Consider the following 27,742-nt stretch of genomic DNA (forward strand, 5'->3'; position numbering starts at 1 on the left):
AGCGTTTGCCAGCAGTACTTAGCAATGCTTGATTCACAGCGCTGTTTATGACTTCAAGCCTATCAACTCCTAAGATTAGGCTGGCAATACTAAAGTGCCTATTAGAACATCCAATAGTCAAAGTTATATGAAATACTAATGGCATAGAGAAATAGTCAATGCATCATCATTCCTATAATAACTACAACCTAAAACTTCTTAACTGGAAAAACTGAAGAACTAGGAATATTGAACCACCAGCTTTCATATGTTCTCATGTTCTGAGCAAGGAAATTAAACGTTATCTTTTTTAAATGGCACATATTGCACTTTCTTCCCCAACACTGTGTTTTTGCATTATTTAAAGCAAATTGAGAATGTTTCATTATTTAGAGACTAAATAGATTTTATGTATTATATTAAGTTAAAATAAAAGTGTTCATTCAGTATTGTTGTAATTGTCATTATTACAATAATACATAAAAATCGTCCGATTAATCGGTATCGGCTTTTTTTGGTCCTCCAATATATTGGTATCGGCGTTGAAAAATCGTAATCGGTTGACCTCTACTTGGCACACCTGTATTTGGGGAGTTTCTTCCATTTTCTCTGCAAATCCCCTCAAACTCTGTCAGGTTGGATGGGGAGTGTCGTTGCACAGCTATTTTCAGGTGACTCCAGAGATGTTTGATAGGGTTCAAGTCCAGGCTCCGGCTGGCCACTCAAGGACATTCATAGACTTGTCCCAAAGCCACTCCTGCGTTGTCTTGGCTGTGTGTTTAGGGTAGTTGTCCAGTTGGAAGGTGAACCTTCGACCCACTCTGAGGTCCTGAGCGCTCTGGAGTAGGTTTTCATCAAGGATCTCTCAGTACTTTGCTCTGTTCATCTTTCCCTTGATCCTAACTAATCTCCCAGTCCCTGCCGCTGAAAAACAGCCCCACAGCATGATGCTGCCAACATCATGCTTCACCGTAGGGATGGTGCCAGGTTTTCTCCAGGCGTGACTCTTGGCATTCAGGCCAAAGAGTTCAATCTTGGTTTCATCAGACCAGAGAATCTTGTTTCTCATGGTCTGAGTCCTTTGTTTTGGCAAACTCCAAGTGGGCTGTCATGTGCCTTTTATCGAGGAGTGGCTTCTGCCTGGCCACTCTGACATAAAGGCCTGATTGGTGGAGTGCTGCAGAGATGGTTGTCCTTCTGGAAGGTTCTCCTATCTCCACAGAGGAACTCTGGAGCTAGTGACCATGAGGTTCTTGGTCACCTCCCTGACCAAGGCCCTTTTCCCCTGATTGCACAGTTTGGCCAGGCAGCCAGCTCTATTTAGAGTTTTCGTGGTTCCAAACTCCTTCCATTTAAGAATGATGGAGGCCACTGTGTTCTTGGGGACCTTCAATGCAGCAGAAACTTTTTGGTTTGTGCCTCGGCACAATCCTGTCTCGGAGCTCTACGGACAATTCCTTCTTGCTCTGACATGCACTGTCAACTGTGGGACCTTATATAGACAGGTGTGTGCCATATCAAAACATGTCCAATCAATTGAATTTTACAACAGGTGGACTCCAATCAAGTTGTAGAAACATGTCAATGATGATCAATCGAAACAGGATGCACCAGAACTAAATTTCAAGTCTCACAGCAAAGGGTCTGAATACTTATCTAAATAAAGGTATCTGTTTCTTATTTATTTTCAAAACATTTTCAAAACATTTCTTAAAATACCTTTTCGCTCTTTTCATTATTGCGTAGTTGACAATTGAATCCATTTTGATAATGGATAATTTAATCTATTTTAGAATAAGGTTGTAATGTAATAAAATGTGGAAAACGTCAAGGGGTCTGAATACTTTCAGAATGCACTGTATATCTCCACCCAAAAAAGACACTCTAAATAAGCTTTGTTGCACAATTAAAAAGGTCAATACACTGATAAATATAAACCTACCACCATGACACACTAATAATTTAATCAAAATAGTTTAACCTGCTTTTTGCAATAAATCACTGATCTGGCTTTCAAGTCTGTCTATGAAAATGCCCTTTTTGTTATACATTTTGCCAGAATCATGCACATCCTCTAATAATGAACTTCTAGTAGCAGGCATTATAGAAAATTAACACAGGTCTCAGACAAATCCATCAAGCACAAGCCCGCATGCTAGTGAGTAGCCAAGATAACTTTCTATTTCAAGTCTAGCCTACTTGGATCTATTTGCTTGCCAACAACGTGGTACAGTTGAACTGTGATTAATAGACCCTCTAGAATGTTCACTTTATTTAGATATTGAAATCAAGTGGCCTACCTGGATAAGATGCTTATTTCTCAGAATGAAAATTAGTTACCAATCCCTTATATAAACGCGTATTTTAATGCTTCTTGCACAATTAGAAAACACAGACTAGACTGCTGACGTTTACAATGCTGCTAGCGGTATGTGGTAAAGCCGGGAGCGAAATAAACTGAGCATTAATTTCCCACGATCATGTTCATTGATACTCTCGTTTTAGTAGGGTCTGCTCTACTCTACATTTTGGGAGTCGAGACATAAAAAGGGTATCGTTAGAAAGGTTAAGTTGTCGTCTGCTACAGTAAAAAATAATGTATCTAAGCGTTTCAGTGTCCATATGACCGATTCTGTAGGACCAAATTTCAAATAGCGAGTTTAAATTGCTTGTTGTCAGAGAATAAATTACATTTCGTCTTGCGAGTAGGCTGGGGGAGGGGCTTGGTGTCTGAGTGGGAAGTTGCGAAGGAGACGGAACACTCATAAAAACTGAGAATACGACAAAACCTAGTCTAGATTCTAGCGATACAGGCAGTTGGAACATCGCGCTATAACATAAATTAGAATTAATAATTTGATATATCGCCCAGCCCTAGGGCACGACAATGGCTCTTCCCCCTCAGGAGGTTTAAAAGTTTCAGCATAGGCCCCTCTGATCCTCAAAAAGTTGTACAGCTGCACTATTGAGAACATCTTGACTGGCTGCATCACTGCTTGGTATGGCAACTGCTCGTCATCTGACCGTAAGGTGCTAAAGAGGGCAGTCGTACGGCCCAGTACATCGCTGTGGTCGAACTCACTGCCATCCAGGACCTCTATACCAAGTGTTGTCAGAGGAAGGCCCACAAAATTGTCAAAGTCTCCAGCCACCCAAGTCATACTGTTCTGTCTGCTACTGCACGCCAACCGGTACCGAACAGGCGAACCCTCTGGGACCAAAAGGCTCCTGAACAGCTTCTAACCTCAAGCCACTAAATAGTTAAACCAAATAGCCATCTGGACTAACTATTTTTTACTCTAAATCCACACACTCACACATTTGTCACAGTTACAGGTAAAAGTGATTAGGCAACAGGGTGTATGTACATATCTACCTCATTTTCCTCGTACCTCAGCACATCGACTCGGTACTGGTACCCCATGTCTATAGCAAAGTTATCGTTACTCATTGTGTATTTATTCCTCATGTTACTATTTATTATTACTACTATTGTATTCTGCATTGTTGGGAAGGGCCGTAAGTAAGCATTTCACTGTTAACAAAGCATGTGACAACTACAATTTGATAATATCTCAATGAGAAAGGTCATTGGTGATGGGGGATATACAAATGCAGCAAGAAAAGAGAGACAAGACCATTTCTTCAGTTTTTGGGGTGTGCCTGGGATTAAAGTCAGTCATATTTATCTCTGAATTGGTGCATTATTTGACAGAACATCTGCACCATAATAATAAAACTTAACTGGGTTGTAAAAACATATTAAACTGTCACTAAATAAACACTTCAGACCAACAACTTGACATCAAAATGACATTGGCACAGCTCTGGGAATGGCTTTGGCTGAGTAGAAGTTGCCTAATACACAAAGTTGTAAAATGTGCACCCCATTGTATGTTTCAATGACTGACAAACACACATGCAGTGAAATATTGACATTTACTTTCACATGTTAAGATTCAATATCCCATTTACATTGGTCTGATTATTCTCAAATGCATTTCTCATCCCCGATTTACTGTTGGGGAGGGTACACCACTGAATATAAATTGTTATTGTATGCCAAAAGACCATATTGATGGTATTAATGGGCAAATGCAACACAAAGTAACATTTCTACAACTCACCAATAGATGAAGCACTTGCCAAAAGATACAGACCCTACCGTTACACTCGGGGTCAAAAAAACGTACCTGAATGCAGGGATGGGATATGTCACTGTACTCCAAATGTTACCTTAATCCACACTTCTCCATCGAGAACATTGAAATACTGCTAGATGTCTGGGAAAACTGCCCTTTTCGGTGTACAATTGCATTTATTCTATTGCCATTTATCCTGTTATCAATCAAATGTACATGTTAACAGTATATTCTGATTACAATGATTATATTTTAATTAAATGCAATATATTTGCTTCCAAAATGTATGTAGGTATATATAGCGGTCTTCATAAAACATTCTGATTGAATGGCTTGTCCTGCACTTTGTAAAAACCCGGTGCATATTGGAAAGATATATTGGTTCCTTGCTAAACATAGCAATGTGAATGCAAAGGGACTCGGCCCACAAAATAGGTGAAGTGAACTGGCAAGAGTTGAGTCCTCATTCAAAGGCATAATGGTAGGCCTATTGACATTTATTCCCCTCCTTTAAAACATAGTAATTAAGTAAATAGCCTCACCCACAAAATGCAAAGGAATTTGAAATGTCTGTATTTGAATTTACAGCAATTCAACGGAAGAAAAAAATACTAGCAAGAGAACCACGATGCTGGGATGAGGGGTGCACCACGGATTGTTCCCCGATCATGGTCACGACACACGTGAGAAAACCACTCCCAGAGACCCACCCCAATTGGCATATTGGAGGAAGGGGTGGTCACTGCAACATTGTTAGCGAGTTACAATGTTATTCTAAACTAAATCGTGGGGAAGTGACAGTGATCGCATACTAATGATACTTTGCTAGCTAGATAGCTCTCAGTCCAGGCCTAACAGAACACTGCGAACCATCTAGCTAGATATTGACAACCGTTGTAGAAACGCATCACATGCTCGACTTTGTCTTTTGGATCATACAAATGATAATCCCGACAGTCATACTCGGGTGCCTGGCAAAGAAGTATCTGAATGACACGGAAGAAACAATCATTGCCACGAACCGCTTATCGTGGTACCGTTAACGTAGCAGTAGATCGCAGTGGTCTGCGTCCACTGAGAAATCCGACACGGTCAGCTAGATAACAATGATATTTATGTTGGGTGGCTAAATATTATAAGCCACAACTAGCCAAGTACTTGATGTTTTGCAAATGTACTAGAAAAAAGCACTCTACAGGAAAAAGCACTGAAGTAGAGAAGCTCGAGAAGGATCACACACCCACCACTTTAATGTAGTAAACTATGTAGCGATCCCCATGCAGTGACCTCAACATGAATTCATGCCACCAGACAACATGCGTTAATGCACACATAGATAGGGACTCGTTTAAAGACAAATAATGTTATTCTACGAACATTCAATTTGCGTGATGTATTACCCGCAAATTACGTTACAAATCGCGGAACGTTAGCTAGGCCACCACCACGCTTCGACTGGCTAGCTAGCTTGCTGCTTACAACTAGCAAGATACTTTCAAATATAAACAGCATTCAACCGTATCTAGTAATTGACAAAGAATGCCACACAAGTATAGTTTGGGTATATAATACGTTGCAATTCGACCCACTTGTAAACATTGACGATATTTTACGTTCTTGCACAGTCTCCGTTTAGTCCTCCATTTTCATTTCGTGTTGGTTGGCTCGCACTGGCTGGCAATGCAGAATGGCGCTGACTGATTGTCAGCTAGAGGAGAGCTATTTTGCTCAGTTGTTACTACAGCGCTAATTCAGGCCAGGGGTGGAAAGCCAGATTCTGATGCCAAAACAAACCCCCAGGGAAACCAGGGCATTGTCATTCAATCTACAATAGAATAATATAGATTATACGATCACTGTGTTGGTCAATTGCACACAAGGTCCAACCGAAATATTGCTTCCGATTTTAAACCGGGGAGCTGTTAAACTCAAGGGCACAACGCCAGGCAATGGCATCTAGGATTTGATGCCATTGCAGCTCACTTCGTCAGATTTTTCTAGGCGCACTTGTGCTCCAAATCAAAATTCGAGGTCACACAGAACAACAATGAAGCCATGTTGCTACCTATCTGACGGGAAGTGAGCTGCAAACTAAACACGTACTTTGCCCGCTTTGAGGACAATACAGTGACATTTGGCCTGCTACCAAGGACTGTGGGCTCTCCTCCGTGACCAACGTGAGTGAGACATTTAAACACGTTAACCCTCGCAAGGCTGCCGGTCGAGACGCATCCCTAGTGCGTCCTCAGGGCATGCGCAGACCAGCTGGCTGGTGTGTTTACAGACATATTCAATCTCTCCCTATCCCAGTCTGCTGTCCCCACATGCTTCAAGATGGCCACCATTGTTCCTGTACCCAAGAATGCAAAGGTAACTGAACTTAATGACTATCGCCCCTAGCACTCACCTGTCATCATAAAGTACTTTGAGAGACTAGTCAAGGATCATATCACCTCCATATTATCTGTCACCCTAGACCCACTTTAATGCAATCGCCATCACACTGCCCTAACCTATCTGGACAAGAGGAATACCTATGTAAGAATGCTGTTCATTGACTGTAGCTCAGCATTCAACACCATAGAACTCTCCAAGTTTATCATTAAGGAGGCTGAAGAAATGTTGCTTGTCACCCAAAACCCTCACAAACCTTTACAGATGCACAATTGAGAGTATCCAGTCGGGCTGTATCACCGCCTGGTACGGCAACTGCACCGCTCACAACCACAGGGCTCTCCAGATGGTGGTGCGGTCTGCACAACGCATCACCAGGGGCATAGTACCTGCCCTCCAGGACACCTACAGCACGCAATGTCACAGGTAAGCCAAAAGATCGTCAAGAACAACAACCACCCGAGCCACTGCCTATTCACCCCGCTACCATCCAGAAGGCGAGGTCAGTACAGATGCATCAAAGCTGGGACCGAGAGACTGAAAAACAGCTTCTTTCTCAAGGCCATCAGACTGCTAAACAGCCATCACTAACACAGAGGCTGCTACCTACATAGACTTGAAATCATTGGCCACTTTAATAAATGGATCATTAGTCACTTTAATAATGCCATTTTGTTTACATATCTTGCATTACTCATCTCATACACATATACTGTATTTTTTACCATCTATTGCATCTTGCCTATGCTGCTCTGTCATTGCCCATCCATATATTTATATATTATTATTCCATTCCTTTACTTAGATTTGTGTGTGGTAGATATTACATGTTAGTTATTGCTGCACTGTCGGAACTAGAAGCACAAGCATTTTGCTACAATCGCATTAACATCTGCTAACCATGTGTACGTGATCAACAACATTTTATTTGACATCTTTCACCCCAACTGCCATAATAATGGTCAAACAGTTTCAGAACATACTTTATTTATTTACAGAATGTAAACAAACAAGACATTAAATACAACAGAGTTGATTTAGTCACTTCTCTATACAGGGAGGAATGATTCTATTACAGTAGATTGTAGTAGGAAAATAGTTTGAAAATCAAATGACATTTCCTGCTCTCAGATGAGTGAATAAGGTGTAGAGCGCTCAAACCTGACAGACTTGTTCGCTGTAGTTTATCATTTTCAACCAATTATGTGGCAGACACATTGAAAAATGTAACAGCCTTAAATGTAGTGGTGTATTCTGTTACCTCAAACTAGGCCTGTGTTTGCCATAAATATGGTTTATTTCTCAGTGACAACATGCGTATAACACAGAAATATGAATTCAGGACAAATGGCAGCATTATGATGAACATGAGACCCAAGGGAGGAAAGAAAAACATTCCGAAATGGAAAAGCCTATCTTTAAACAATATCTTAATTCAACAGGCAGTATATTGAACATTATCTCTGCAATAAACTGTAGGCAACATTCTGGTATAAATAAATTAACATACACAATTGTAGAAAGAAAAAAAATACATTTGTGTTAACACTCATCTGAAGCCATGTTCCATTCTTGTCCGTTCATATTGAGTTTAGGCATCTGGGTGATCATTGACCAAACTGTCCAGTACCAAAACTTATCATGCACTCCCAATAAATGTTTATTAATATTACAGATAATAATAGATAAACTTTCTATGCATCTTACTCACACACCTACTCCTCAAATTTGGCCATAAAGCTGCTTCTCTGTGAGCTTGCAAAGGGAGTGTAATGTACTGCCTGTTGCTGACAGTGATTGCGAGAACAGGTGGTTCCCTCTAGTGGTTACTTGTCCCACAGGACATTGGACATTCATCTCCTGGAAATACAGTAAGTATACTTGAGATGGATAAGGATGATTGTAGATTTTTGGGAAAGATAAAATTCCGGTCATTAACAAAAAAAGAGCCTTTGGATTACTCCAGAGCAGCAGCTTGAAAATATAAAGTGTCGATAGTTTTATGTTAGAGGTTCAAGTGCAATAACTCAATGGTTGGGGCAAGGGCTCAGTGTTAGGAAAGGCTGACATTGTCCTTGCCTTTCTCCACGTTAGAGTCTTTGTCTGCGGGGGCGGATGTCGTTCCTCTGGGAGAGGTTTGACCACTTGACTGTCCTGAGGCTTTGTTTGGGCCGTCTGCCGTGGACCCCGACTCAGGCTCTTGCTGTGAGGCTGTCGCTACAAAAGGAGAACAGAAGTAACTATACAATTGTAAGACACTTGATACCGGTAGTCAGTCAGATGGATTCAATATTCTTTAACTAATATAAATTCAGCTTTGAATATGGCTGGTGCGTGTGCGTTACCTGATTGTGTGCAGGACTTCATGTGTTCTGGCCAGTGGGCTTGCTGGCAGGGATAGTCACAGTAGCTGGTGTTCCAGCAGCAGTAGAATATGGCCTCCTTCTTGCAGTTGGCACACCACTGCTTCTTCTTGGTCTCGTCTACTGCCTGTTGTTTCTCCACCTCCATCTGCTTCTTCACCTCCGCCATCAGTCGCTCCCTCTCCTGCTCCAGACTTTGCCTCATCTCCGCCATGGTTAACTCTGCACATGCACACATACAGACAATAACATAACCTTTTCTGTAGAATGTGATTACTTCACCTTCGTCAATGACATTCATTGTTATACTGACAGACAGTCCTTGACCCAGATTTGCCAAGGTCATCTGCAGTTTAAGCTAGAGTAATGCAAAGGTCCTTACCTAGATTGTGCTTCATTTCTGACAGCTCCTGTTGATGAAGCCACTGCAGTTTTTCTATTTCAATTCTCAATCGTCTAATCTGTGTGGGAGAGACAAGGACATACACTCAGACTCATACAGCTAACTATCATAGGCATGGTGGTATTCAGTCCCTCTGAGGGCAACCAGCAGATACCTACCTCTGCTAATGTGTTCCCTGAAGTGTTTTTGGAAAGGTCTGTATACAGCTCAGTCACAGTCCCTTTGATTGTATCCATGATCTGAGGGATAAAGGAGACCTGAATCAAAAACTTTTCGGAAGTAAGCTTTATGCAATCTCTTTGAATGCAGACCCATCACACTCTTGAATACCCAAGAGGCCAGTGACTATTCATACCTTAAATAAAAGACAGATAACAAAAAAAAAAAATATATATATATATTTAATCTATCTATGTAAAATTGTCCCCCAAAAGTGTGTATGCTTCAATAAGCCTTGCTCCAAGCCCCAAACCATAATACTGATAGTGTACAGCCTTCAGCGTGCTTACTCTGGCCATCGATCCAAGCCTCGCATACTTACTTTATTAGTGTACTTCGCAATGTCAGCTGCTACGTCTGCTGATGCGGTGGGGATCTGGAAGTCCACTGCCATGGAGGATGTGGTGGAGGGGCCACTACCAAATCCAGGGGCTGCTATCATGGCCACAGAGGGTGGGGTACTGGTCACCAGGGTAACAGACGACGTGGACGTACTGAGTGGAGGGTCTTTCTGCTGGACAGCTAGAGTAAACAAGAACCAAGACTAAAATCAGTGACATGGTTTAGACCCTTTCTTCTTTAATGTTGCCGCCCCTATCATCACCAAGCATATCTCTGACCATTTTAACCTGTCTCTCCTCTCTGGGGAGGTTCCCGTTGCTTAGAAGGCAGCCATAGGGAGATCAAGCTGATCCTAACTGTTATAGGCCCATTTCTATTTTGCCCTGTTTATCAAAAACTTGTCAATCAACTGACTGGCTTTCTTGATGTCTACAGTATTCTCCTGGTATGCAATCTGGTTTCTGCTCAGGTTATGGATGTGTCACTGCAACCTTAAAGGTCCTCAATGATGTCACTGTTGCCCTTGATTCCAATGTCGTGCTGCTATTTCTATTGACTTGCCCAAAGCTTTTGATACGGTAGACCATTCCATTCTTGTGGGTCTGGTTTGCTAACTACCCCTCTCAAAGAGTGCAGTGTATAAAGTCAGAAAATCTGCTGTCTCAGGCATAGCCTGTCACCAAGGGAGTACCCCAAGGATCAACCCTAGGCCCTACGCTCTTCTCAATTTACATCAACAACATAGCTCAGGCAGTAGGAAGCTCTCTCATCCATTTATATGCAGATGATAGTCTTATACTCAGCTGGCCCCTCCCCAGAATTAGTGTTAAACACTCTACAACAAAGCTTAATTAGTGTCCAACAACTTTCTCTGCCTTTAATAACCTTGTTCTGAATACCTCCAAAACAAAGGTCATGTGATTTGGTAAAGAAGAATGCCCCTTTCCCCATAGGTGTGATTACTACCTCTAAGGGTTTAGAGCTTGAGGTAGTCACCTCATACAAGTACTTGGGAGTATGGCTAGGTGGTACACTGTCCTTCTCTCAGCACATATCAAAGCTACAGGCCAAAGTTAAATCTTGACTTGGTTTCCTCTATCGTAATGGCTCCTCTTTCACCCCAACAGCCAAACTAACCCTGATTCAGATGACCATGCTACATTACGGAGACGTAATTTATAGATCGGCAGGGAAGGGTGCTCTCGAGCGGCTAGATGTTCTTTACCATTTGGCCATCAGATTTGCCACCAATGCTCCTTATAGGACACATCACTTCACCCTATACTCCTCTGTAAACTGGTCATCTCTGTATACCCGTCGCAAGACCCACTGGTTGATGCTTATTTATAAAATCCTCTTAGGCCTCACTCCCCCCATCTGAGATATCTACTGCATACCTCATCCTCCACATACAACACCCATTCTGCCAGTCACATTCTGTTAAAAGGTCCCGAAAGCACACACATTCCTGGGTTGCTCGTCTTTTCAGTTTTCTGCAGCTAGAGACTGGAACGAGCGTCAACAAACACTCAAACTGGACAGTTATCTCTCAATCTCTTCATTCGAAGACCCAATCATGGACACTCTTACTGATAGTTGTGGCTGCTTTGCGTGATGTATTGTTGTCTCTACCTTCTTGCCCTTTGTGCTGTTGTCTGTGCCCAATAATGTTTGTACCATGTTGTGCTGCTGCCATGTTCTGTTGCTACCATGTTGTTGTAATTTTCTGTTGCTACCATGTTGTGTTGTCATGTGTTGCTGCCATGCTATGGTGTTGTAAAAAATAAAACATCACAGCAATGTTTTTTAGGCCTGCAGTTGAACCTCAAATAGTTTTTTTACTGTGTCCATTTTCTCTGTAGTGTGCTAATTTAATTTTCAACTAATACTGTGGTGTACCTTTGACAGATTGCCTGGTCTGGTACCGCATGCTTTGGGAAGGTTGCTGTGGCAATGATGAAGATGTTGCAGATGCTGGCGTTTGTGGCATTGTCTGTGGCTGGCCTGGTGATGCTGCCTGCAGCTGAGGCGTATCTGGCTGCTGATTCTGTTGCTGCCGCTGCACCTTCTGCATGTGCCACTTCTGAGAGGAAGTCTGGAACTTGTTGGTGGGGTTCCACACCACCGCCCGCTGCACCACCGGGACAGTCTCCCTGGGCAGCAGAGGGCGCTGTTTCTTCACTGCTGTGGTGGCAGAGGAGGATGTGATGGGGGCCATCGGTAGTGTGGCATTGGGGAGTGTGGTGGGGGCGATGGTGGTGGAAGAAGCAGTAGTGAAGGACACCATGTTTAGAGGAATGGCTAGTGGAGAATGTGATGAATCTTTCATACTGGGGGTTAAGAAATGGGCTGTGTTGTTTTGAGATGGAGTAAGTGAACTTGACAGGGCTTTACCTACAATGGAAAGAAAATATTAATAACAGCATCTGTTTTGGTTAAACTTTTTTCTCGCTTTCATATTTTATCAACTAGTGATAGAGAACAGGAGGACTCTCACCCTCTGTCTTATTGGCTGGTGGATTTTTGGTGGTGCGTGAATCTTTCCTACTCTTCTTCCTGTCTCTGCCCCCCTGGTCCTCCCCCAGGTCAATCACCAGCTCCCTCTCAGAGTCGGAGTCATCCACCACAGAGGGCTGCCTAGCCTCCTGCTTCACCTGGGGCTTCTCTCTGGATGCCGGGGACACTGGGGCTGCTTTTGCTTCCTCTGGGGGCTCTTTGTCCGAGTGTACACCCTGATTCTCTTTAGATGAGGATTCAGAGAGGGTAGATGGTGCCCCCACATCCCCCATGGTTACCATGGCAGTTGCTGGCCCTTTTGTTTTGACCTCATTTATGCTGGGGGGTAGGGGGTCTTTGGATCCCCTCTTGGAAGGGTCCTTCTCGCCCTTGTCATTGGCCTTTGTGTGTTTGCCTGCCTTAGGTTTCTGTTCCTCGTCACTGGCGTCACTGTCACTCGAATCTGATTTATCAGAGTCCTCTGAGTCGCTGTGTTCTACTCCCTTATACACATCCTCAGAGATCTCATCTATACCTGTACACAGCAGAGGGGAAATTGGGTTAAATGTATAACGTGGTTGTTTTCATACAAATGGACTAACTGAAAACAAAGTAGTTGACTGGTGCCGCTATCTTCATAAGTGGTGCTTTACTAGCGGTGTGGCGAGTTCACTCACCCAGCTGGGCCTTGCAGCTCTCAATGGTTTTGTCCAGGTTGAGCTGGAAGCGGCTCCTGATCTGTCTCTTGGGCGAGGTGAGGACTGGTGGGGCCCCCTGCTGTTGCTGCTGTACAGTCTCACTCAACTCCTTTAGGTCCATCTCGGCTTTGCTACGGTCTGACAGGCCAGCACACAATATCACAAACAATGTTATTGACTGGTTGAAATCCACTCCAATCACTAGACCAAGTAGGAATGCCTCTACATATGGATAAGGTTTATGGATATGGTTTTGCTGTCATGAAGCCTTTCCCAGGTGTGCTAAATAGGTGAGCTTTGAAGATGATTGTGGTGTGACTGAGGGCAGGTGTGTGGCAGCTCACCCAGGTTGAGGTTAAGGATGCTCCCTGTGAGAGTTGCTTTCTCCTGCTTGGGAACTAGAGCAGGACCCTGGGAGTGGAACGGTTTAGGGCTGTCATTGGCACCAGAGGCAGGACCAGGTCGAGTGGAAGCAGGTGATGCTGTGGAGAGTGCACAGATACAGTGAGGGGGAAAATGTATTAGATCCCCTGCTGATTTCGTATGTTTGCCCACTGACAAATAAATGATAATGGTAGGTTTATTTGAACAGTGAGAGACAGAACAACCAAAAAATCCAGAAAAACGCATATCAAAAATGTTATAAATTGATTTGCATTTTAATGAGGGAAATAAGTATTTGACCCCTCTGCAAAACATGACTTAGTACTTGGTGGAAAAACCCTTGTTGGCAATCAGAGGTCAGACATTTCTTGTAGTTGGCCACCAGGTTTGCACACATCTCAGGAGGGATTTTGTCCCACTCCTCTTTGCAGATCTTCTCCAAGTCATTAAGTCGTACTTCTTTGCATATTACTTTGTTTCAGTTCCAACAGTATCCAGGAGTCAGTGGACATCCGCTTATGTGCATCGATGTCTCCTGACCCCTCCTGTCTCAGCCTCCAGTATTTATGCTGCAGTAGTTTATGTGTCGGGGGGCTAGGGTCAGTTTGTTATATCTGGAGTACTTCTCCTGTCCTATTCGGTGTCCTGTGTGAATTTAAGTGTGCTCTCTCTAATTCTCTTTCTTTCTCTCTCTCTCTCGGAGGACCTGAGCCCTAGGATCATGCCTCAGGACTACCTGACATGATGACTCCTTGCTGTCCCCAGTCCACCTGGCCGTGCTGCTGCTCCAGTTTCAACTGTTCTGCCTTATTATTATTGGACCATGCTGGTCATTTATGAACATTTGAACATCTTGGCCATGTTCTGTTATAATCTCCACCCGGCACAGCCAGAAGAGGACTGGCCACCCCACATAGCCTGGTTCCTCTCTAGGTTTCTTCCTAGGTTTTGGCCTTTCTAAGGAGTTTTTCCTAGCCACCGTGCTTCTACACCTGCATTGCTTGCTGTTTGGGGTTTTAGGCTGGGTTTCTGTACAGCACTTTGAGATATCAGCTGATGAACGAAGGGCTATATAAATACATTTGATTTGATTTTGATTTGTTACAGGATATTTCATATTCCTCTAGGACTCCAGACTATCAGAGGCAGTGTGCAGTACCTACCTGTGCAGTCCATTGACTCCTCCCCAGCACTGTAGTGGCTGACTGGGGCTCTAACCGGGCCCTTGTCTGGTGTATCCTGCTCTCCATCAGAGCCTGTGTGAGCAGAGGAGTTGGTGCTCATGGGCGAGCGGGGCATATCTGTCAGGGAGATCCTCCGGCCTGTACTCCCTCCAACTCCACCCATGCCCCCGTCAGACAGCATGCTCCTGGCCAAGGGCATCTTGGGAGATGCCGTCATGTCAAAGTTGAACTTGATCTTCTCTTGCTTCTCGGGTCGGACCGAGCCGGACGAGGGGTTGGCAGGATCCAGCAGCATTTGGTACTGGTTATCAGGGGTGTAGGGTGTCCGGAAGGGGGCATAGTTGAACACTCCAAACTTCTTCCTCATGTTCTCCACGTAGACCTCCATCTCCTGCATGGCACTGTTGAAGATGCTCTTAGTCTTCTTCACAGAAAAGGGAATCTCCCTGGACATGAGGTAGCAGTTGTTTAAGGGGACCCACGCCCTGGAAGGTGAAGAATAATAATACAATGCAACAGCTGAATAGACACAGAGGATAGGGACGGAGAGCTGTGAAATTCCAAATGTACTGATGAGTATAAGTGACATAGTTAAGTACCAAAAGTACCTGTCGTGCTGCCCGAAAAAACGAGCATCCACCTGCCCGTCTTTGTCCCGCAGTGCTTTGGCAGGCCAGAATGGAAACCCCTTCAGCTTGGCCCACACGAGAGGGTGAGGATTACTCTGAGCAAAGTAAACAGGTAGACTAGTTATCATACTGAGACCATTACACAGACCACACTCAGTATACACAAGGTAATACAATTCAAATGTATGACTTGTTTAGCACAAGCTTTGAACTCACGCATGGCTCACAGAACCAGTTGTCTCTCTTTTGGCAAGCTGACAGATAGCACTCCGGACAGACCTCAATCTCATTCATCTGAAAGAGAAGAATCATTGTACGTGTAAGAATAATCTCTTCTGAAGGCCTGAAATAATCTTTAACCACATACCCATACTTACCTCATGTTCACAGATTTTCACTATGACTTTAGCTGTGGCAGTGAGCTTATGATTGCCTAAAATAAGAAGGTCACAGTGAGTAATCATTACAAACCAGTTATTGATAACCAGTAAAAATCCATTGCAATCAAAACAGGGACACAGACCTCCATTATAAATTATGCAGTTGTGTAAAATCCATTTCACATCTGCCAAGAAAGCTTCAGTGCAGCCATACATTTTCTTTTTTGTATTCTGGAAAAATAAAACAGAAAAGGTCAGTGATCAACCACTGGTGAGGTTTGGGATTGTAGTTCTAACCTCAAAGAAAGAAGAGTACATTTTCTAACCTTCTCCAATGTACCGAGATCCATGGCGTGAAATATATACTCTGCGTAGTCTGGATGCTGTTCCAGAGATACTGGCTTCTGGAAGGGTTCAGTCTGGAGAAGAGACAAAAAAGACGTGCACAGTGAATTAACCTTCATATTCAAATTCCAAATAGGCCACACTTAGACCAAATCCTAACTTGAGACACACTCATAGCTAAAACTTTAATGTAAATATATAATTGCAATTAATTTAGGATTTAAGATTTCAATTGCATCTCAATTTAGGATTAAGCCTTCATTGCATGACCTCCACCACCACAACCCCTACAAACACTCTACCACCCCAGGACAGACAACAGCAACTAAAAACAGACACAAAAACACTCCAAACAGGAGGAAAATAACGGGGGAAATATGATTAGGTCTTTTTTTGTGTGTTTGATTACCCAATTAAAAGCCTTTCTCTGCGTGGCGCCTGCATGGGGGGAGTGAGATGACGAGCGTGGTTGGTCCTGAAAAAGAGTAAGAGGGGCAACTGTATCCTCACCACAACACCGCTTTCCAAAATGGACCCTTGGTTCAATGGTACCTTTGCTCTTTGTCATTGTAGAGGAGAGGACTGGCTAAAAACAGGCTTGGGTGGTTTAGTGTTGTTAGAACACACTTACTTATGGCTTACCATTTTGTAACCAGAACACCAAAGGATACTTCAGACTTTGAGTATAGTAAATAAGTTCACAGTGTATTGGGGAAGAGGCAATGGACCTCACTGATGGAACACAAAATCAGGAGAAATCATTGAGCAGTCTTAAAATCAGACCATATAAACAAGCACACAACCATTCTATTGTGTTTGTGTGAGAGAGTTCTGTTCACTCACATTGGAATTACACTGCGTGTACAAAACATTAGGAACACATTCCTAATATTGAGTTGCATGCCTCTTTGCCCTCAGAACAGCCTCAATTAATCGGGGCATGGACTACAAGGTGTCAAAGTGTCCAACAGGGATGCTGGCCCATGTTCACTTCAATGCTTCCCACAGTTGTGTCAAGTTGGCTGGATGTCCTTTGGGTGGTGGACAATTTTTTATAAACACGGGAATGTGTTGAGCGTGAAAAACCCAGGAGAGATGCAGTTCATGTCACACTCAAACTGGTGTGCCTGGCACCAACTACAATACCCTGTCCAAAAGCACTTCAATCTTTTGTCTTGGCAATTCACCCTCAATGGCACACATACAAAATCCATGTGTCAGTTGTCTCAAGGCTTAAAAATCCTTCTTTAACCTGTCTCCTCCCCTTCATTTAAGCTGAAGTGGATATTATTTAACAGGTGACATCAATAAGGGATCATAACTTTCACCTGGATTTACCTGCTCAGTCTGCAATTGAAAGTGCAGATGTTCCTAAAGTTTTGTACACTCAGTGTATATGAATTTTACTAATGCTGATCTCTATTCTTCAACAGTTCAATATCTACTGTCAAAACAATTAGTCAAACAACAGTTAGAAAAGGTAGAAATAAGTAGTTCTTCACGTGACAATGTGGTGAGGGTAAAAGCAGAAGCACAAGCCTTTGGAATATGTGCCCTATATACAGTTGATTTAGAATGTTACTGATCAGTCAGTTGGAGGAGGGAGGTCAGTGCACTTACACCTGGCTGTTTCATCTTCTGGAGTGAAAACTTTAGCAGGTAAGATAGCTGGTCTATTGTTAGCATCGTCATTGCTTTACTCTGAGTCTCTATGCACTCTGCAACTGTTATTTTCTGAAAGAAAAGAAATAATATTTTGTTAGCACGATGTTAGCTTCAAATGTATATTCCCATTTCAAAGGATATTCCCAGTATCAAGCCTCATTTTACTACCTTGACCACATCTTATACCAACATGGTCAGAATTTCTTGTAACTCCAAGATTTTTCTCAACTCTGTAAATTCCATAAAATAGGGATGTCTGTCATCATGGTCCAGCCTCAAGCCCCAGCCTCCCATGCATTTTAAGGTTCTAAAGTTGTCTTCCTGGTAGACAACTGGTTTTCGGTCCCACCCACAAGCGAGTACCTCACATTCAGGGCAGAACCAGTCACCCTCGGGCTCTGCGGGTAGTTTTAGGCACTTGGCGTGGTACACCCTCGGGCAGAGCTCACAGCAGAGCACCTGGCCCTCGCGGTGGCACAGCCAGCAGTAGAAGTCATTCCTGCCGTCCTGCGGCACAACATCAACAGGGTCTGTGGTGAGTGCTGGCTGCTTCACATAGTAAAAGGGACCATGTCTTAGTTCTGACTGAAATGCAGGCAAGAGAAAGAGAACGTTTGGGGTTTCAAAAATCAGGTGTGAGATTACATGAGCAGCATTGCAGACATGAAAAAAAACAAAAAAACAATTACAAATATGTTTTTCAAAAAAGACAATCTACATAGTAAATGCCCAAAACAGACTGCATGGAACCCTGTATTGTGACATAAGGTATTAAAACATTGATTAATTGACCTTTCCTGGTATCAGACTGGAAGAGAATCATTACTGTAGATTATATTACAAATCCCCTTTCAAAGGTCAAGACAGTGAAAAGGATACGTTTGAGAAACTAGCCTTTACTATCGCTTACTGATTGCATCTGATAAGCAGTCTGTGTTTTGGTCTACACCTGTTACTTTTTTTTGCATTGAGACAAGCTTTGATCCATGGCTTTTAAGCCCAGGTTGCTATTGTAATTTACCATTTATAAAGATAAGTGCTAATCATTAATAGTCTCAGTGTGAGTGAGCAACAGCCGAAGCATCACCAATCACTTGATTTCAGTAGGCAGAATTTGTAAAACAAGCATGCAAACACATTAATGAAACAATTATTTAGATAAATCTTATGGCCTAATACTAATGTAATATAGGCTTACTGTAACACTATTAGAAAAGATCAACCTCATGGTGTCACAAACATAGAATAGTCCCATGGCATACCAAAAGACAACCGGAACAGAAAATGTTTTACACCGGTTTTTTAGTAGGATATATTTCAGTGTAACAGAAACCCAGCAGCCTCTGAAAGCACAACAGTGTGAGCACAGAGGAGAGTGCAGGGGGAGGTCGCACCTGGTCTTTACTGCTGCTGACCGCTCCTGGTTTCTTCTTCTTTTTGACCGGACTGGGGGAAGTTTCAGCAGGGGAGTGACCATTAGATGAGTGAGGGGGGCTGGGCACCTTGCGTTTCTGGGCCGCCCGCTCCACTGACCCAGGGTCTGAAACTGCAGGGAGGGGGTCAAATGTCAGGCAAGCCAACATGACGGATGTATTATTTCCCAGAAGAAAGTGCATGTTCTGGCCATAGAATAGTAGATGTTCATTGTTTTCATACAGTACAGAAGATAAAAACCGGTTACCATAGTGATAAGACATGACAGCGATATGAACAGAAGCAGCACATTAGCCTCCATCTTGTACCGTGTGTGATTCAGCTCTGTACCAGACACATACAGTAGCCTACACTCAACATGGGAGCAATAAAATAAAGCCTTTCACCACCCCCACATACTGCCTGTAGGCATAGGCATAAATAGGTGAAAGTACAGCTCAGCTTTCAGTGTTTCTCACCTTTGGATCGTGTAGATATCTCCATCCCCTCTACTGCATCCGACTCAGTCTTCACCTCCTCCTCAGCCAAACTGGCAGAGAAAAGAGATGCACTATTAAAGCCCTATTATGACAATGCCTACGGAAAGACTCCCAACATAAATCAATTCATCCAATGCCTTTTTACAGTTTGACTCGCACAATGTTTACACCAGACATTGCTTCATCTACAGTATGTTCAGTATGCACGTGGTTTCGCAACACCATCTACTAAGTAACAATCATAAATCACACTGTATAAAAGCATCTGCTGAAATACTTGTGTGTAAATGTGAAACCAAAGTATCACAAATCTGATTTGTGTGGATCTAGTATCATTTTCAGAGGAAAGACAATCCTGTCTGGCTGTAAAGGTCTGCTTCAACACTGACCCACTCTCTCGGTCTCACTACAATGGGGTTATTCTTAGAGTGAGAGTCCATTTGGCCCGGAGGCAAACTCTGTCTAAACCAATCCTGACTGGACACAGACACACACTGTTCGCTTTGGTGCAGAGGTATCATAAATCTACGGTCTATGGCCAGCAAGAGTCCCTCTCTTATTGGGAGAAGGACAATGTCTAGTAAAGCAGTGTTCTAATGTTCAGAGTTCCAGAGTGTGAAACTGACAGAATGTGATTAGGTTGAAGGTCAACAATCATCTGTCAGTGCCTCAGAACAATGTCCCAGGGATTAGATGTGCTTTTCTGGAGTCATGCATTTCATAACATGGGGTTGAATCCTATCTACACATGAACTCAAACCCATAAATCATGCATTGATGTCAATAGTAGATTTCTCAAATGGACAAATTACACACAGAGACACATCTACTGGAATTGACTGGGCATGGATGTTATTTAACTAACTATTATTAACTAACGGCCAAATGCGTTCTAGTTTCAAACTCAACATGGGGTCGTTCCATATGATTTCAATTACTTTCTGATTGCACCTCTTGATTTGAACAAAACCTTCCATACATGTTTGCCCATGGTAGAAAGATACTTTTTGAACCTGAACACAAACATTCAGGAGCGAGAGGGGCTCAAAGAAGACCCATTTTGCATACCCCATTCTACCATGAGACATCCGTGTCTCCCCTAAAAAAGATAAACGTTTGAGTTTGATATAATTTGAAAGTTTACAAACAGGGTTGTGTAACTATTTTATGATTGAAAATGTTTTTTTTAATGTTTTAAATAAAAACTCATTTTCAGCTTTAGCATCAATTACCCAAAAACAAACGTATGTGGACACCCCTTCTAATTATTGGATTTGGCTATTTCAGCCACACCCATTGCTGACACGTGTATAAAATCGAGCACGCCGCCATGCGGTCTCCATAGACAAACATTGTCAGTAGAATGGCCCGTACAGAAGTGACTTTCAACATTGCACCGTCATAGGATGCCCGTCTTTCCAACAAGTCAGTTTGTCAAATTTCTGCCTTGCTAGAGCTGCCCCAGTCAACTATAAGTGCTATTACTGTGAAGTGGAAACGTCTAGGAGCAACAACAACTCAGCCGCAAAGTGGTAGGCCACACATGCTCACAGAACGGGACCGCAGAGGGCTGAAGCGCGTAAAAATCGATGCCAAGCGTCGGCTGGAGTGGTGTAAAGCTCGCCTCCATTGGACTGGAGCAGTGGAAATACATTCTCTGGAGTGATGAATCATGCTTCACCATCTGGCAATCCGACGGACAAATCTGGGTTTGGCAGATGCCAGGAGAACGCTACCTGCCCGAATGCATAGTGCCAACTTTAAAGTTTGCTGGAGGAGGAATAATGGTCGGTGGCTGTTTTTTATGGTTCGGGCCAGGCCCCTTAGTTCCAGTGAAAGGAAATCTTAACACTAGAGCATACAATGACATTATTGACGATTCTGTGCCTCCAACGTCTTGGCAACAGTTTGGGGAAGGACCTTTCCTGTTTCAGCATGACAATTCCCGTGCACAAAGCGAGGTCAATACAGAAAAGGTTTGTCGAGATCGGTGTGGAAGAACTTGACTGACCTGCACAGACCATCTAAACCCCACCAAACACCTTTGGGATGAATTGGAACACTGACTGCGAGCCAGGCCTAATCGCCCAACATCAGTGCCCAACCTCACTAATACCCTTGGCTAAATAGAAGCAAGTCCCCGCAGCAACGTTCCAACATCTAATGGAAAGCCTTCCCAGAAGAGTGGAGGCTGTTATTACAGCAAAGGGGGGACCAACTCCATATTAATGGCCATGATTTTGGAATGAGATGTTTGTCCACATACACAACATGACCAAAAGTATGTTGTAGCTTAGACCCTATTTTACATCATCTGAGGTGTTTGTGTTGTAGACATAATAGAATAGACATTTCCATTCAAGTTGACATTCGACAATGGGTGGACCAGAGGCCATCTTTCTGGTAGTGATTGGAAGTTAAAGTTGAAATTAAATGTAAAATGTCAATGGCGTACCAGCTAGATTGCAGGGGTCTGAAGGGATAGATCCACTATTTCTATGGTTGAAATGACACTCACCCTGCATTAAAGAAAATGCTATGTCTCAACCAATGGTGGGCAGAACAAACACTTCAGATAATGTAAAATAGGGTTTAAAAATGTGAGTTTATGCCTTTTTAGATAAATGTTCAAGCGTAAAAAAATAACAATTGTTTAAACACTTTTTTCAAGAAATCATAGATTTCTTAAAAATGATATCAAACTCAACCGTTCGCATCAGTCATGAATCCTGAGCCCACAACCATTGGGCCCCAATACCTACTGAGACAGGTCAAGGCTGAACTGAGGCCAGGGGCAATGGAGAACCATCAGCTCTAAAACTGCATGGTGACTACAATGCCATAGTCGTTTCCCTCTAAAATGGGACTACCCCAGTCTCATGCGTTTTATATCCCTCAAGTCAAGAGAGAAGCAACTTAAACATTACTGTTTCATTGTCTTGAACAAACACAGCCCCAGCCCTATGAACACATCATTTAAATGCACACTTCCTTGAATTTAAAAAAGGTACTTTCTTGTGGGAAAGCCACTGCTTCATAAGAAAACGGTCAAACAGGTTTTACGCAGTATCAGCTCAACATGAACATCCTTGTTTCTTCAGACACCAATGTGTCGATACCCTTGTTTCAGACACACACAAAAATTACGCCACGGCACAAGCTACTGTCTCACAGCTCAGATGGGTTCAATTTCACCAGTTTTTTATTTAGCTCTTGGAGAGAGCAGCATAATTAGAATGCGAAAGTGTGGGATACAAAGACAGCAGCTCCCTGTTAGAGAAGCAAATTTAGTCCCTTTTCCACCATTTCTTTATCACCCCTCTCTGTCTCTCTCTTCTCCATCTCGGGGGCAGAAAATTACAGAGACAGAGCACTGGCTTACTGGCCTCCACCTCTGATAAAGGCTTTCAGCACAGACAGAGTCTGCCTCAGCAACATCCCCTTCTCATCCGGTCAGATACGCAGAGCAAGAGACAGTGTAAACACACTAAACCAATGCCTCCAACACCCTTCTTGTAGTTAAAACATTTCCTATAATACATTATTTTCATTAATATAGTGATATAATCCCTCCCACGCCCTCTCTGACAGAACACCCATGCTTCAATGTAGGAAATTGACAGCATACCTTTTTTTCTCTTTACGCACAGAATACAGATTCTTCAGCCTTTTTTAATTGTTATTCTTTCTTTTTTGTATTTTTTTTGAGGCCGGTGGGGGATGAGGCAAAGATTGGTGCAGAATTTCCCAGAAGGGCCTTGCTCTCCCTGCTGCTCTCTCTGCGATTGTCAATCTTTAACCTCAGCTGTGGACTGCCGATTGGTTTGAGCGCCACACGGAGGTGCCTGATTGGGCGCCTGGCTCAGAGTGCCACACAGGCTCTCTTCTCCCCTATCTCCTCAGACACAGTGCTGCAATGCAGAGAGGATTTCTCCTCACTATCACAAAACCCCTGGAACCAAGTCCCTCACTCCCTCAAAGCCCATATAGTCTTCACTGGTTGTGTGCATTTTCTAAAACATGGGGGATGCAGTTACACAGGCAAAAAGGGAGCGTATCAGATTCCCTCCAATCTCACTCCACAGTTATGAGGCAGTGTGTGTGGCGTCCATTTTGAAGACATTCCCTTATTGCCTGCCTGCTGAGAACACTGCACACACAGCTCCAGTCGAGACGAGCTGCTGTAGAGATCACACACAGCTTACCAGTAGACCGGCTCACAGGAATGCAGGAAGGGCCTTACACTGAGCACAAAGACAGGGCTGAAAATGTCACAGGCCTCAAAATCAAAATGGTTAGCTATGGTTAAGACTGGAGAACATGCTGCCAACACCCTTTTCTTCCCAGTCCAACACTTTCCTACTGGCTTTTCTTCTGGACCTTTACAATGTGTCTATACTTGTAACCAACAGTGGTATTGCTATTACTTATTTTATTCTGCCAGTGCCACTTTGAACCATAATTTATATTTGTAGTTAAATAAATACTAATGCTGCCATTAAAAAGATGATGATATGGAGAACAAATCTGAATGACATGAAGGTCGTTAGAAAAGGTCAGACAACACAGGTGTGGTGAATAAACGCAAGTGGCAGCATGAATTGGTTTTCTTGTTTGGACCATTATTACAAAGCACAGTTGGTCGTAGCTCTAGAAAACCCTTCTCTCCGTAGGGTTTTCAGCTGTTAGCTTCGCCCACTGCTGGCCATGTGAACTATAATTCTGACGCCGTATTAGAAACATCAGTAATCATCGCTTGCTAAGCGGTTTTCGAAACATATGGCCCTTATCTTTCATATCAGTGAAAGAATCTTTCAAATAAAAAAGATACTTACTGTAACGTTATCAGATTTTCACAGATCCATACACTGTGTGCCTCCAGTTGACTAACTACAATTCCTCTCCAGTTATGCTGACACACAGGTGCACAGTAGATAGCTATTTAGCACAGGTGGTCACCTTTGTTTTCTGTCGGTCTTCCTTAAAAAGCCCTGTAACATGGCGAAATGGCCGTGTGGGAATACTAATAAAAGGTGTGTATTAATTTAACCTTTTGTGTTTAGAAAAGTATTTCTCACTGATATGAAATATACGTTTCTTATGTTTCCAAAACAACTGTTAAACCTGACCTTGCTGTAAAAGTTAACAAAAGTCCGCCAAGAAGAAGATACATTGATCAATGGGCGCTAAAGGTACTTAGCGTCTATCAATGGGTTAAGTCGGTGGCAGCACCTCAAATCCTCACACCAGACAGGAATGAAGAGATTATGGGCATTACCAAAGACCATTCACAAAAAGGCACTGGATGAAAAGGTTTGCTCTCCATTCAATTCATTAAGAAGAACCATTGTACGGTAAAAAATGTGTTTTGACTCCATGAATTAGAGGCAATTAGCGTTACATGCCAGAAATTCAGGAATAATATGATAGTTTGCATGGTTGTTGACAAAACATCTGCCGACATACAGCATTGGTCTATGTGTGTGAATTATGAGTTCCACTACAGAATTAAATATTCTTATATCCTTCTTGGGATAATGATATTTTTCTGTCCAAGGCTGTCTGAAACAGCCTTGCTTCCCTTCGTCAGGCTTCACATGATATCACCCAGAGTGCCTAGAGCCAAGGCACAGAAAGGGGAAGCTCTCTGAAATGGCTGCCACTCACAGCAAAGAGAAAGCAGTGAACTGAAAGACCATTAGGCAGATTTTCTCACCAGATACTAAACCTTTGAGGAATATAATCTAACATTCAGAGAGATTTTAGTTAGTTGTTCAATATACAAATCCAGTTCAATAATTAAACATGCTAAAACCTGTAGATATAAACAGTAGTCTGGAAAAAGACTGTACAGCCATGAGAATATGCCTATGCTCTTGTAAAGATAAAGATTGCTTTCCTGCTTAAAAGGGCATATGATTAAAAGCAGTGCCCTGCTCTAATACCACTAAGGCCTAAATCATTCTAGCTGTGCTGTCATTGCTGAGCTGTCTCTTTACCATCTGTTAAATCCACTGGGATCCCATCTTGAATGTTACAGCTCTCACCTCCCCACACCTTCCATTTTGACTGTACAGGCCTGTGACAGTCATAAACCCTTACAACCTGACAGCCAAGCCAAACAGATCAATCCTGTTCCTTATTCCAACAGGAATATATTCCTCTTGCCATGCTATATTCTGTAAAAAGGTAGTAAAACAGGCTGACCCGTATGTGATCAGAGACATAACCAGCAGAGGCAGCCTGCTGTGCTGTACTCTGCTCTCCTGCCAGGCTCCACTACTGTGCTGTGGGGACTCTTCCCCCTCTCTCCCTGAGACAAACCTATATTCCCAAGGCACAGAACATACACAGTAGCTGGTAGCTTATTAAAGTGAAATAATGAAAAGCAAGCTTACCTCTGTGGATGCATGGCTAAAAAACTCAGTGTTTTATGTCAATGCTTATTAAAACATGGAGGACAGCCCTCTGTCCTCACCCTGCTCAGAGCACAGCCACGGCTCTCCAGGCTGGCCGATCGGCTGCTAGGATAGATACCAAGCTGTGAGTGGCCTGCTCTCACTGGCAGGATGTAAGGCTGCAGCTGATTGGCTGGGGCATTTCCTGACTGCTAATCTTTTGTTCTGCACAGGCAGGCAGGCAGGCAGGAGAAGCGTTGTGGACAGAGGGAGAAACAAGGCCCAAATCACAAAATAAACCATTTCACAGCACAGAACATCCAATAAAACCACATGGTGCTGCAATACATGCTTGACCCGTCTATATCACAAGGACATTTGGTTGTATTTCACAAAATCCAGCAACAGGGGCATGAATACTGGACAGGCCCAAGGCCACATGTTTCAGAAAAGGCCTGTTTCATAGATCCCACCCTTAAGCTAAAATCCTCCGCAGTGAAAAAGTGTTGCACAAATACATGAGAGCAAACAAACAGTGAGACAGTCAGTGAGGTCGATCTGCAAAGTTTCCAACTCTTGTAACTGAGATGAACTTGTCCAAAAGCCAACTGAACATCAACGCATTACATAACAGTGCAAACAGAGAAAAAAAATGTAGATGACTTACTATTTTGAAGACAGAAGTTAACACCAAGTTCTTATGCGCCATCTAATTCTAAAGTGGTCACATAAACATATACTTTTTATGAACAGATAAGTGATGATTTTATCTAATAAAATAAATACATAATTGAAGGAACTTTTTATGTGATGCTATGGGTATTTACCAATTATGTTTATTTGGCAAGTCTGACTAATCAGGTTTTCAAACCTGTACAGTAGGCCAATACTCCAATGTTATTACCCCACTAACACAATACTATAATTGTGATTTGTCTGCTTTCCTAAGGGACATTTTCTTTAAAGAAACAGACTAAACTGTGGCCTATTTTGTTTCTTTACCTTTATTTAACTAAGGCAAGTCACTTAAGAACAAATTCTTATTTACAATGTCGGCCTACTCCGGCCAAACCCAGACGACGCTGGGCCAATTGTAAACTGCCCTATGGACCTCCCAATCACAGCCAGATGTGATACAGCTGGGATTCAAACCAGGGACTGTAGTGATGCCTCTTGCACTGAGATGCAATGCCTTAGACCGCTGTGCCACTCGGGAGCCTATAGTAGAAAGGAGAAATCAAATTAAATTACATTTTTAAATGTAGGGTATTCCTCTCTGCAGTTTGACAATGTACAGTAGTGCCTCGGTCCCTGTGCCGATAACATTTCATTTTTGCCCTCATCGGTACACTGAATGGCACATTGCATTTGTTGAAACTACACAGGGTACCAGTTTATTAACCGTGAGACATTTTGCCTGGTCCCTTTTGCCTGAATAGACAGCTCCATTGTTCATTGTTGGCACTTTGTAGACCATAGACTGTAAAACATATTATATATATATATAATGTGTATCAGATGTATCACATCTGGCTGTGATATATATATATATACACACACACACTGCTAAAAAAAATAAAAGGGAACACTTAAACAACACAATGTAACTCCAAGTCAATCACACTTCTGTGAAATCAAACTGTCCACTTAGGAAGCAACACTGATTGACAATAAATTTCCACATGCTGTTGTGCAAATGGAATAGACAACAGGTGGAAATTATAGGCAATTAGCAAGACACCCCCAATAAAGGAGTGGTTCTGCAGGTGGTGACCACAGACCAATTCCCAGTTCCTATGCTTCCTGGC

At 42.8% G+C, this 27,742-nt stretch overlaps 2 protein-coding genes across 5 annotated transcripts in view; both read right to left on the reverse strand.

The window, feature by feature from the left end:
- LOC139371248 (death-inducer obliterator 1-like) overlaps positions 1–5,816 on the reverse strand; it is a 28,800-nt gene extending 22,984 nt beyond the window's left edge. For 2 of the 3 annotated variants that reach the window (XM_071111476.1, XM_071111474.1), the window contains exon 1: positions 5,711–5,816. The gene's annotated coding sequence lies outside the window, so the exon portion shown is untranslated. The remainder of the gene's footprint in view (positions 1–5,710) is intronic. The other variant, XM_071111477.1, reaches the window with a different exon arrangement.
- Positions 5,817–7,423: 1,607 nt separating this feature from the next.
- LOC139371249 (MYND-type zinc finger-containing chromatin reader ZMYND8-like) lies at positions 7,424–26,061 on the reverse strand. 2 transcript variants are annotated; one of them, XM_071111478.1, is made up of 21 exons: positions 25,935–26,041; positions 19,516–19,586; positions 19,018–19,169; positions 17,987–18,208; positions 17,579–17,692; positions 16,368–16,433; positions 15,940–16,032; positions 15,757–15,844; positions 15,611–15,666; positions 15,450–15,527; positions 15,213–15,328; positions 14,584–15,089; positions 13,381–13,518; positions 13,016–13,174; positions 12,340–12,873; positions 11,742–12,236; positions 9,823–10,022; positions 9,440–9,520; positions 9,261–9,339; positions 8,861–9,100; positions 7,486–8,732 (listed from the first exon to the last, which is right to left on the reverse strand). In XM_071111478.1, exons 1-21 carry the CDS (start codon positions 25,946–25,948, stop codon positions 8,569–8,571), a joined length of 3,666 nt encoding a protein of 1,221 aa, XP_070967579.1. In that variant the 5' UTR covers positions 25,949–26,041; the 3' UTR covers positions 7,486–8,568. The 2 variants fall into 2 exon arrangements, with proteins under 2 accessions (XP_070967580.1, XP_070967579.1); XM_071111479.1 differs by lacking the exon at positions 16,368–16,433 and having other exon boundaries at positions 7,424–8,732; positions 25,935–26,061.
- Positions 26,062–27,742: the final 1,681 nt, after the last annotated feature.

Source organism: Oncorhynchus clarkii, chromosome 17 (assembly GCF_045791955.1).
Source record: "Oncorhynchus clarkii lewisi isolate Uvic-CL-2024 chromosome 17, UVic_Ocla_1.0, whole genome shotgun sequence".
NCBI lineage: Eukaryota > Metazoa > Chordata > Actinopteri > Salmoniformes > Salmonidae > Oncorhynchus > Oncorhynchus clarkii.